This window comes from Mytilus trossulus, chromosome 4 (assembly GCF_036588685.1).
Source record: "Mytilus trossulus isolate FHL-02 chromosome 4, PNRI_Mtr1.1.1.hap1, whole genome shotgun sequence".
In the NCBI taxonomy this organism is placed as follows: domain Eukaryota; kingdom Metazoa; phylum Mollusca; class Bivalvia; order Mytilida; family Mytilidae; genus Mytilus; species Mytilus trossulus.
Window position 1 is genome coordinate 75,054,376 of NC_086376.1, and position 11,942 is coordinate 75,066,317.

An 11,942-nucleotide genomic window follows, 5' to 3' on the forward strand; every position below is an offset into this window, starting at 1 on the left:
TCTTTAACATAAACACTCAAAGTATAAAATATAAACCTACAGTAAAAATGCAAAGTACAAGTTAATAATAAATTGAAAGACATTTGTTTGAAAAACTTCACTTAAAGTATAACATATAAACTAACAGTTATTTATAGCAACAATATAAGTTACTATATTGAAAGACTTCGCATAAAGAATACCATATAAACACATAGTAGCAATGCAAAAAATATAATATATGGAAAGACATATTGTTTGAAAGACTTCACTTAAAGTATAACACATAAACAAACAGTTATAATTCAAAAACAAAAGTTATTATATTGAAAGACATTTTTTTCTAAATACTTCACTTTTAAATAAAAGCATAACAATTAAAACTAACTGGTATAACGCACACATATAAAGTTACATGGACTTCACTTTAAGTTTAACATGTAAACTGACAGTGACAATGCAAAACATAAAGTTAATATATTGAAAGACATTTGTTTGAAAGACTTGTGGTGTATGTCATAGTAAATTGAAAGACTTTGGTAGCGCCTGCAATATTTTCAATGACGTAAATGGATTTTCTGAATTATTCTTGTGTGGTTCATGTGTATCCGTATTACTGTTTTAAAAATGAAAATGAAAATGCAAAAAAATACAACCGTTAATTGGCAGATTGACAGGTCAGGGATAAGTTTTCCCATAATTCCTACGTCACAAACAGGAAAAGGAAAAACAGGCAGAAAATAAAACGCTTTTGATATAAAGGGAATCTACCCGCATGTATCGGCCTCTGGATGGTTTCCGTTTAATACAAAGCTTTATATGACTGTCCATAACATGAATTCACTGTGTTTAAGTTACGCATCGGATGTCAAGTGAAAGGATGACATCAAGACGTTTTCTCAATCATAAGAATCTTCTGCATAAAGACTGTTAAAGACTCTGAAAGAAGAAAATGTTATTTGAACTTATTTCTAAAAGTACAGAAATCAAACTAAAGTAAAAATTGAAATACAACAGATATATTTATAAAGGTACATTGAGTCAAGAAGATTTCAAAGATTTCTATCTCAAACTTAAATTATATTTTTTACTCTTGGGCAATTTTATTTTCAAAAGTTAAAGGAACATATTTTAGTACTAAGAAAGTATTTCCATCTGTTTTCGGATTGTAAAACTGCATTAGTGATAATCTTTTTACGATTAAACTAAGAATTATTTTCTTATTAATTTAAATTATGGTAAAATTACCTGTGAGTTCTTTAAAAGGTAGTGGTTTAGGATTCCACAGCACACCAAACCAGTAGATTGGTATTCCAGAAAACAAGATTGCTAGTCCTATACCCATCTTATGAGGTTTTTGGTATATCGCTAGTACAAGCACTGCGATGTTAACTATGAACATAGAAACAGGCACAAACAGCATGGTCTGAAATTTACAATTACAAGATTAGAATGTTCTACTATATAGATTTAGGAAGATGTGGTATGAGTGCCAATTAGACAACTCTCCATCCAAGTCGCAATATATAAAAGTAAACCATTATAGGTCAAAGTACAGTCTTCAACACGGAGTCTAGGCTCACACCGAACAGCAAGCCATAAAGGGCCCCAAAAAATACTAGTGTACAACTATTCAAATGGGAAAACCAACGGTCTATGTTCACATATTATTTCCAGTCGTTGCATTTTGATTGTGTCTTCATTTACATTTGTAACATGTTTAAACTTCGTTTTAATAATCAAGAGGCAGCAAGTTTGAGTTATATATCTAGATGTTTCAACACGAAATAAAAATATACTTCTCGCTATTTGGTCTCTTGTGGGGAGTTGCCTCATCTTCCCGATTTTCTATATTTTCAAAGAGGAAATTAAATAAATTCGGTTTCAAAATGAATCGTTTTAATGTCATCCTAAAATGATGTAATGCTGCTTGTAATCTGTTTTCAAAGTTTAGAAATGAACAACATATATTGTTGGTGCATACATGCTGTGTGTAAAATGCTGCACACTACACAATATATACATGGTAAATTACCTGATACGGTCTTGGTAGTTTGGGTTTTGTGATTCTTAAGTATAACAATGAGGATACAACAGCGATTCCCATTATCGTTGAAAATAGACTGATAAACTCCATCATATCAGTTACTCCTCCTGTGTATAGCATGGTCAATCCCCATGCCAACTGAAATGTAAAATCTCTAGTAATTAGAACCAAAACTGTGTCTTGAGAATACAAAAAAAAACCCAACATTGTGACTAGTCCAAATAATTATGACGTCTTGGGAGGTTATTTTAAATTTTTGCTTTGACACTTTCCTGCGATGTAAAGCGTCAAAGAAAAAAAAAAGACTTTCAAGACGTCATAATTATTTTAATGGCAGCAAATAAATCAGCAGAGCTTTCTCCTAACAATAAAATTGAGAATGGAAATGGGGAAGGTGTCAGGGAGACAACCCGACCAATGAGTTAAAAACAGCCGATGCCACCAATGGGTCTACAATACACCGAGAAAATCCCGCACGTGTAGGAGTGCTTCAGCCTTAACAAACATGAGTACTAGTTCACATACTAACAGCTAAACCACACTTGAAGGACTTCTACTAATAAAATTTAACAAAGGGTTAGGAAAAGAGATTGCATGAATACGTATTGACTGCACATATATGGCTAGGTGAAAGTATTCATGTCTTGCAAAAGAGGGACGGACGAAAGATACCAAAGGGACAGTCAAACTCATAAATCTAAAATAAACTGACAATGCTATGGGTAAAAATGAAAAAAAACAAACAGACAAACAAACATGCAACACGCTTAATACAAACTTAACAATTTTAAATGAACGTTGATGTATACTTTTCTCGTTCAATAAATACTTCTTTTACTTTCAAATATACATTGTAATTTGTAATTTGATACTGGAAAATATGCACGAAAACGCACATCGAAAGATACCAGGCTTATAAATGTTTACGCCAAATGCGTGTTTCATTAATAAAAGACTCATTTGTGACGATCGAATAAACAAATAAAAAGCCAAATAAAATGCGACGTTGAATAGTATCGAGGACCCAAATGTTCCGAAATGTTTTGCAAAAAAACACTGTGTACAGCTGGTACCGTACAGCTACCAGGTATGTAAATAGATAAATTATGATACGACAATACCCATAATAGTTCATCTCAACCCTGTAGTGCTTATCATGGGATTGACGTGTACTTTTATACAATTCACATGAATCAGCAATCAAGTCACACAAAAATTAAAACAAAAGTACCTCTAATCTAGACAACAATTGTTATGTCATTTTAACCATACCTCAAGCAACCCACAAAAAAAATCATGAAATAACATGTCGCATATCCAAACAAGTTAAGCACACATTTTAATTAGTAGTACACATTTGAGTTTGCTATATTACATCAAAATCCAAATCTTGCAATATTTAGTTGACAGTGTTACATTCAAATGGTAATTTCATGCACAATAGGTTCTATTTGTGTTGCATTTGAATTTTTTTCTTCTAACCAACAATAATTTTTCTTTATAAATTTACTTACAAGCAAAAATATCGCTGGCCATGGAGTCAAATATTTCTTATGTATCATACCCAAGATAGTTGGCATATGTCCCACACGTGCACCAGCAAATATCAGTCTGAAAGTAAAGGGTTTTGTATATTTTAGACGTTCGTGATTTTTTATGTCTAAATCGTTAAGTACTTGTTAACATTGTACATATGAATATGTTTCTTTCTATTGTAGTCCCATCAGCATGATTTACAGCTGTATAACATAGAAAAAGAAAACATACTATAACAAGAATGTGTCCATAGTACACGAATGCCCCACTCACACTATCATTTTCCATGTTCCATGGACCTTAAAATTGGATAAAAATCTAATTTGGCATAAAAATTAGAAAGATTATACTTTAGGAAACATATGTACTAAGTTTCAAGTTGATTTATATTTTTCACCTGTAACTCCCACTTTCATTTTCTATGTTTAGTGGACCGTAAAATTGTGGTCAAAAGACTAATTTGGCTGTAAAATTAGAAAGATCATATCCTAAGCAACAAGTGTACTAAGTTTCAAGTTGATTGGACTTCAGCTTCATCAAAAAATACCTTGACCAAAAACTTTAACCTGAAGCAGGACGGACGGACGCACAGACAGACGAACGAACGGTACGACGAACGGAGCCACATACTAGAAAACATAATGCCCCTCTACTATCGTAGGTGGGGCATACAAATCAGTTGAAAAAGGCTTAACTCATCAGATGGATACAAATAGAAATACATCCTATACAAAGACAGTGTACGTGGCTGGGTACTTGTTTATCTCCATTACAAAGGCACTTATTACTTATAATATGAGAGTACTCGCAGTTACTAACAGTCAATATTCTATTTGGAGAGGGGACTTCTTTTTTTACTGTTAAGAAAATAGAAGATATGGTATGATTACCAATGAAACACCTTTCTACTAAAGATCAATTTACGCAGACGAAATAATTTTTTACCACCGTCACCGTACGGCCTTAAAAAATCCATAGCATATAGAAACATAGTCCTTACATGACAAATGTAAAACATTTAAAATGAGAAAAAAATAACGACCTGATAGACGTATTAAATGAAGAAAAACAAATATGATATACAACAACAAACGATAACTGTTGTTTTAGTTCGTCCCACTCAATCAACATGTTTTTTTCTCAAGATTTTGAAATTGCCTTAGCAAAGTAGTTCAAACATGTCCCTAGAAATCGATTCTGTATCTGTTAAAGATGTTGCAAATTATAATGAATTCGTTTAAAACTGCAGTTTTTAACTTTATGTTCCTAAGTATAAACATCAGATATACCCCCCCTTTCCCCCCTCCCCCCCCCCCCCCCCCCCCGAAAATGCGAAATACGGAGTTTGTGCGAGATGTGGAGCAGTTTGATACAGTGAGTAGACTTATTTGATATCTAATATGAAGATAACTTAAATGAAGTAATTTAAAATTAAAACAATACGAATGGTAGATATATGATTTTGTGACACTTTAAATGTGCTACACTCTTTTCGTTTTGAAATTAAAAAAAAAACATCTACCAAAACCAGTAGGGATCAATACATATATAGATATTCCAATGAATGTACTTATATCGTATACTCTAGTGATGTGTACTTATATCAAACTTCCTTGTTTTCGTATACATTTTTTCTAATCCAATGAGATCAATATATACGAGATGGTCAACTTTTAGAACGTGTCCTTTTTTCTCTCAGGTAAACTAATTTTAGTGAATAGGTTCTTCCGGGATGTGGTAGAATACATATTAGTACACACCCTTATAGATAACATTAGCATTTTGTAATCTAAACACATTTGCATGTTTTAACGTATATGGTGTAAATATTTGTGTTAAAAGTTCAAATTGTCGAGTTTATAAGTTTTAACCTATAAAAGGAGATTCTATATATTTTAAATTCTTCGAATTGTCAAATTTATCAAAATGCAAAATTCAATACGTTACTTTAAACATTTTTTACTATTCAGTTTTAAATACAAATTTGATAAAAAATTATATATTGAGATTCACCATTTTTTTAAAATAATGTCAAAATATTAAATTGAGGAAAACATTTATTCCTGTTAATGAGGATAATACATAATTAATAAATAGGGAAGTGAACATTGCTTTTGTTAAGTAAATATTGAAAATACAACATTTTTGGTGGGGTTTACACATAATTATAATAAAATTAATCCCGGTATTAAAAAATTGAAAAAAGAGACATTAGTGAATTCAGGTTGAAAAAAAGAGAAAACTGCTGTTGCTTAGTTAATACTTATCAGATTGAAAATGTCGCAGTTATCTTATTTATAGCCCTAGTCATATTTCGTATTAAACAATGACAAGAAAAGATAGAAATAAAGCAAATATGAGAGTTTAGTTATAAAAAAAAACAGACTTGATATCATTATGATAAACACGTAAAACGCTTCCGCATTTACAGGTTATCCAGTGCTTATTTGAAGTGTTCTAAGTAAACAACTTACCTTGAGTGGCCCATAATGGAGGCATTGAGTGCACCGATGGATGTTAGAGCTACGAAGACGGATATCACGACAGTCAAGGGTTTGTAAAACCGATGGATATAAACCTGTAACATTAAATTGTGTTTATAATTAGAAAAAAGAGATATGAGATACCAAAGAGACATAAAAAAATCATTATATATATAAGTGGAATTAAAGCGACAATACAATAGACAAAAGAGAAAACAACCTGTACAAAGAAAAAAACCCTCAAATTTAGTTTACAAAACATTACACAGACTCACAGAAGACAAAAGATTAAGACTAACCCCATCAAAAGTCGGGGTGATGAAAAACGTATTTACAAAGGAACTATATGATGGTGTCACTATTGGATCATGTTATGTTGGTGATTCTGGATGAATCACATGAGATCATCCCCGACTTTCGATTGGATTTGTCTTAATCTACTGTCTTATGCATTGTATTAGATAAGTGAATATCTCTTCTCTTGTTATAAAAAAATCGCATATTCATTAACATAAGCAATTCTCTAAACAAGGTTTTCAGGACAAAGCTGACAAAAGACAATTAGCGGCCGAAACAGCACAGACATTTTTAATACAATAGTGCTAAACAGTACTAAAAACCAAAGCAGAAGCAAAAGCAACACCGTGAATGTGAAAAAGAAGATGTAGTATGATTACCAATGAAACAACTCTTCACAAGAAACTAAGAAATTAACAACTTTTATAATATATAAATCACCGTAAGGCCTTCAACAATGAACAATGCCCATACCCATATAGTCGACTATAAAAGACCCCAAAATGTCAAATATAAAACAATTAGCACGAGAAACTTACGGCATAGCTTATGTACTAAAAATGAACGAAAAACGAATATGTAGACCTCGGACAGTGGTGTAACAGTACAACATAAGATTGAACTATAAAAAATATTTGAAAAAGGCTTAACTCACCAGAAGGATATACATATACATCTAACAAAAACAGGGAGTAGACGTGACCGGGTTCTTGTTTATCCTAACAATAAAAAGACACAAAGTCAGATCTGAGATTCCTCTGGGTTTTCTTGTATGTGGCTTATTCAAAGATATGTAGAAAGTAAAATAACAAAAATACCGAACTAACCTATTGCAAACGAACAACTTACCAATGCAACAGCGTTAGATGCGACAACTTCCGAAGGTGACATCAGCGTAAAATAAGCCACATTAGCCAGGATATATTTCATTATAACGGCTATCATAGCGATGAAAACTGATCTTGGCAAATCTCTGAAAAATACAAACAGATAATTATTACTGATCGAGTCGTCGTACGTCTTCAAGTTTTGCACCCGTTTTAAAGGCTATAGTATGGAACGCCTGAATGGGAGTTGTTCCGCCTGACAGGATTTTTAATATGTGATATTTTAAGGATTATGAAGATGCTTACTTTTCTGGCTTTTTCACTTCTTCCATTAGACTTGTCATTACCTGCCTGAAAAATATACAAAATAGATATATATAAATAGATGAATGTAGTGAAAATTCATAACACTTTTAATTTTTTTTGGTGTTCTAAAGATTAATTGATCATCGATAGCTAATTTACGTCAAGTCGCAAATATTACATAAGCATTCAGAATGACAACATGTAAGTATAATAAATATGTATAATGGGAAACATGTTTGAACTTAAACCGACTGGCATTTCTGTTTCCCCTAAATGCCACATGTAAATGTGTAAAGGCAGCAAATGTAAGTACAAATGCACTAGTAAGTGTTTATGTCTATGGGAGATTCAGTTTGGGATCCAACCTAATGAGCCAGCCCCACACTCGAGGCAAGCACGCTTACACATTACTGACAGTGCCGTTGTCGTTTTTATGAATGAACTTTAATGCGTTTTTATAAATAAAATACATTACCATCCACCGTATGAGAAGATGGAATAAAATATTGCAACAGCAAATTCTCCTGGTTCTTTAGTTGTCCCTTCAAAGATATTCTCGAAGTTTTCAGTTTCCCCTAAAATAAAGAGATTAGAAAAGTACTCATGCACGCATTTATTTTGAACGGTAGAAATAAATACCAACGTTCGCTTTAAGAAGCATTTATAAAAAAACCACACTTATACGAAATCTTCTCGTTTCAAGTGCAACGTGAATAGGGGGAAATCCGCTACTATAAAAGTTGTTGTTTCATCATGACTTTTTTTTTTTTTTTTATTTATTTTTTTTTTATCTCACCGCGTTTAAAAAAAACCAAGCTCGATTTTTCTTTCTTTTTGTATATTTCTATCAATTCTTGATCACATCTATAACCAAATATAAATCTATTCATGTAGTTGGTTTTGTACAACATATATAGCTATTGGCAACTTAGAAACATAAATAATTTGACAATATGTATTTCGTTTGCCGTATCATATACATACAGCTTTTTAGTCATTGACCTACCTTGTGTGAAGTTAATGATTCCTGATGCTATGATTATCAATAGAGCTAAAACTTTTGTACTGGAGAGCAGCGTCTGTATTTTGGTTACATACTTCATGTAAACACAGTTGATGACTACAAATGTTACTATGAAACAAAAAAACAATAATTTGAGTTTGAATTAAGTTTCAGTACAACCATAGATGTCATACCCAAGTAAAATTTATTTATTTACTCGCGTAGATGTTATGAAATATTTTAGCGGTAGTTAGCTGATACCAAAGACTACTGAATTCGACACTTAGAATATCTTATTTTTTCTGTTATGTGTAGTGGCATAAGATAAAGAAATAAATATACAAGAACAATGAAGACGTTTTTCTTGTTACATAGGGTTATTATATATCTGCTTACATTCTTGTCCTTTGGTCCCTCGAGGATTGTTGCCCTTTTCGCAGTCATATCATATCTCTTTTTTATATTTCCCAGTAAAGCATCCTTTGAAATTCTAGATAAGGCGAGTTGATTTTTACTCTTAATTGAATGTTTTCTATTGCGTTAATTGAACTTTTTTTGTAATTTATTTATACAGTCTAGCTACAGATATTAAGCGATTAAATAAAAATATTCTTACTCATCATCCATCCAGCTAAAAGTTTCACTGCATTGTCTGGAGCCTCACAGTCGGGAAAGAAGGGTTGGAAAATATACAAAGCTGCGGTGTATGATAGAAATGCCCAAAACGGACCAGCTATTAAAACAACATATCCCCACAAAATTAAGAAGCCTGGTAATGGACCAAACGTCCTCATAACATAGGCATACGGACCACCAGCTTTTGGTAGCATTGTTCCAAGTTCGGCAAAACACAACGCTAACATCATATTAATAAGTCCACCAACAAGCCATACAATTAACGATGCACCTACAGACCCTGCAGACTTTAATATTGCAGCAGGGGATATAAAAATTGAGGAATGTCCCGTCACAGCAATCATGATAGCAACGCAGTGAAGAAGATTCAATGATTTCTTCATTTGAAAGTCTGAATGTTTATCTTTTCTTTCAATATCGACGACTGGTGGCTTTCCATCATCTTTCTTAGACTCTTCGATGCTAGAAACTCCACTACTGTCTGATATATTATCATACGTATTGTCATTCACATATGCCTTATTTTCGTGTCCTGATATTGAAACTAAATTCACTGGATTTTCTTTGCTTTCTGGAGTAGCGAAAATCTCTATCTTCTTTTTAGATCTTGCCATTCTGGTTATTTTTTACTTTAAACTTTTCTTTTCCTTTCGATATGATGCGTTTACAGTCTTAAATGTTACTAAAAGATCTTTTCATAAACACACGAAAAGGGAAGAAATATAAATTGAATCCGGTTTATCGTCTATGCATTTATACTGCATAAATAATTATTGACCAATGGGGGAGTCCCATTCAAATCCGGTTATACTATCGAATTTAAAGTCCAACCCTTGTTACTCTATCACGTATTTAGTTTCATTATTTGAAATTTCTCCGAAAAAATATTAGTCGTTTTTCTCATTACACATTCTTATAATTTAATTTATTAAAAAGTCATGGTCACTGAGGAGAGTGGATCCATCAACCGAATGATATGTACATATACAAATTCATGTCTAGTATGTTTGTATTTTTGCGATGTAGTATGTAATGTGTTATATTGTTAATTTCCATGTTTTTCATCAATCTAATAGGGGTATAACAGTAGATTATTTCAATCAACTTATGATTCAGTAGTTGTATTTTGTATATACCCGTACAACATAATATGTCGTTGCATTTATTCAGCTAGATTACTTCTCGCTTTTTTCGTTAGGTTAGTACCTGCACTGTAGATAAATGAGGCAGTTAGTTTTCTCGTTTGAACTGTTTTACATTGTTATATCGGGGCCTTTTATAACTGATTAAGTGGTATGGGCTTTGCTAAATTTTGAAGGTGACCTATAGTTGTTAATTTTTCTGTGTTATTTTGGTCCCTTGTGTAGAGTTGTCTCATTGATAATCATACCACATCTTCTTCTTTTATATACATTTCAGGTCTGTTGATCTCAATCTAATATCCAAGTAGTATATAATTGAATGTATTTGAGCAAGGGAGCAAAAACTAAATGGCCATATTCTACAGCTAGAATCAATGATCAACAAAAAACCGTAAAGCAAAAACGATAGTGATTCGAACTCATGGTATTAAAGAGAAAACAAAGACATTAATATAAAGTTTAATTCCTGATTTTCTCACTTGACATGTAAATAATTATGAAAGGTTCCAGATAATTTGATACGGCAGACGCACGTTTCGTCTACATTAAACTTTTCAGTGACGCTCAGATAAAAATAGTCAGAAAGCCAAAACAAGTACAAAGTTGAAAGAGCATTGAGGACTCAAATTTCCAAAATCTTGTACAAAGATACAAATAAAAAAGACATAGTGTTCAAGACATAAAGAAAACAACACAAGTTTAGAAGAAGAAAAAGGCAATATCACTGTGTAGCATCACCACCGGATATAGATTCCACGTGGCAAGTGTTGAAAAAAAAAACAAAGTCAGGTAAGGTCAGATTTTTCTTATTTTCATCAAATTTAGAAATTATTGCGTTCTTTATTATTGATATTTTGCCATTTTAGGCAAAATTGCGATTTTAACTTTTGCGATACTGATAAATATTCTGTATATTCATATAAAAAAACTCCAAAACGCGAGTTAAAACCATTGCGATTATAACCCTCTCGCATTTTTCGCAATAATAACAACAACGCGATCATTTCTGAATTTACAGTATTCCACGTTTAGTTCACAAGTTAATTTGGGATGGTGAACGAACACAAAAGAAGTAGTGTCTTTTTGTTGTCGGGATGTACAAGTACCCGACCACATCCAATTGTATGTAATTTGTTTTTGTCCACCTGATGAGTTAAGCCCTTTTCAACTGATTTTTATAGTTCGTTCTTATGTTGTACTGTTATACCATTGTCCCAGATTAGGAGGAGGGTTGGGATCCCGCTAGCATGTTTAACTCCGCCACATTATTCATGTATATGTATAAAAAAGAAGATGTGGTGTGATTGCCAATGAGACAACTATCCACAAAAGACCAAAATGACACAAACATTATCAATTATAGGTCACCGTACGGCCTTCAACAATGAGCAAAGCCCATACCGCATATAGTTAGCTATAAAAGGCCCTGATAAGACAATGTAAAACAATTCAAGCGAGAAAACTAACGGCCTTATTTATGTAAAAAAATGAACGAAAAACAAATATGTAACACATAAACAAACGACAACCACTGAATTACAGGCTCCTGACTTGGGACAGGCACATACATAAATAATGTGGTGGGGTTAAACATGTTAGCGGGATCCCAACCCTCCCCCTAACCTGAGTCAGTGGTATAACAGTACAACATGTGCCTGTTCCAATTCAAGAGCCTGTGATTCGGTG

General features: G+C 32.6%; 1 protein-coding gene across 1 annotated transcript; it reads right to left on the reverse strand.

Moving 5' to 3' along the window:
• Window positions 1–42: 42 nt before the first annotated feature.
• On the reverse strand, window positions 43–9,841 carry LOC134715973 (Y+L amino acid transporter 2-like). Its single transcript, XM_063578588.1, has 10 exons — window positions 9,095–9,841; window positions 8,482–8,607; window positions 7,951–8,050; window positions 7,476–7,520; window positions 7,192–7,315; window positions 6,037–6,140; window positions 3,541–3,637; window positions 2,015–2,164; window positions 1,228–1,405; window positions 43–918 (listed from the first exon to the last, which is right to left on the reverse strand). The coding sequence occupies exons 1-10, from the start codon at window positions 9,726–9,728 to the stop codon at window positions 866–868; spliced, it is 1,611 nt and encodes a 536-aa protein (XP_063434658.1). The 5' UTR covers window positions 9,729–9,841; the 3' UTR covers window positions 43–865.
• Between the last annotated feature and the right edge of the window lie 2,101 nt (window positions 9,842–11,942).

Excerpts from the sequence above, each read along its gene's own strand:
- LOC134715973 (XM_063578588.1), bottom strand. The coding sequence starts at position 9,728 with ATGGCAAGATCTAAAAAGAAGATAGAGATTTTCGCTACTCCAGAAAGC. Across the intron at positions 8,608-9,094 it reads TTTAGCTGGATGGATGATGA|TAACATTTGTAGTCATCAAC; the intron begins GTAAGAATATTT and ends TTTGTTTCATAG. Across the intron at positions 1,406-2,014 it reads AACTACCAAGACCGTATCAG|ACCATGCTGTTTGTGCCTGT; the intron begins GTAATTTACCAT and ends TGTAAATTTCAG.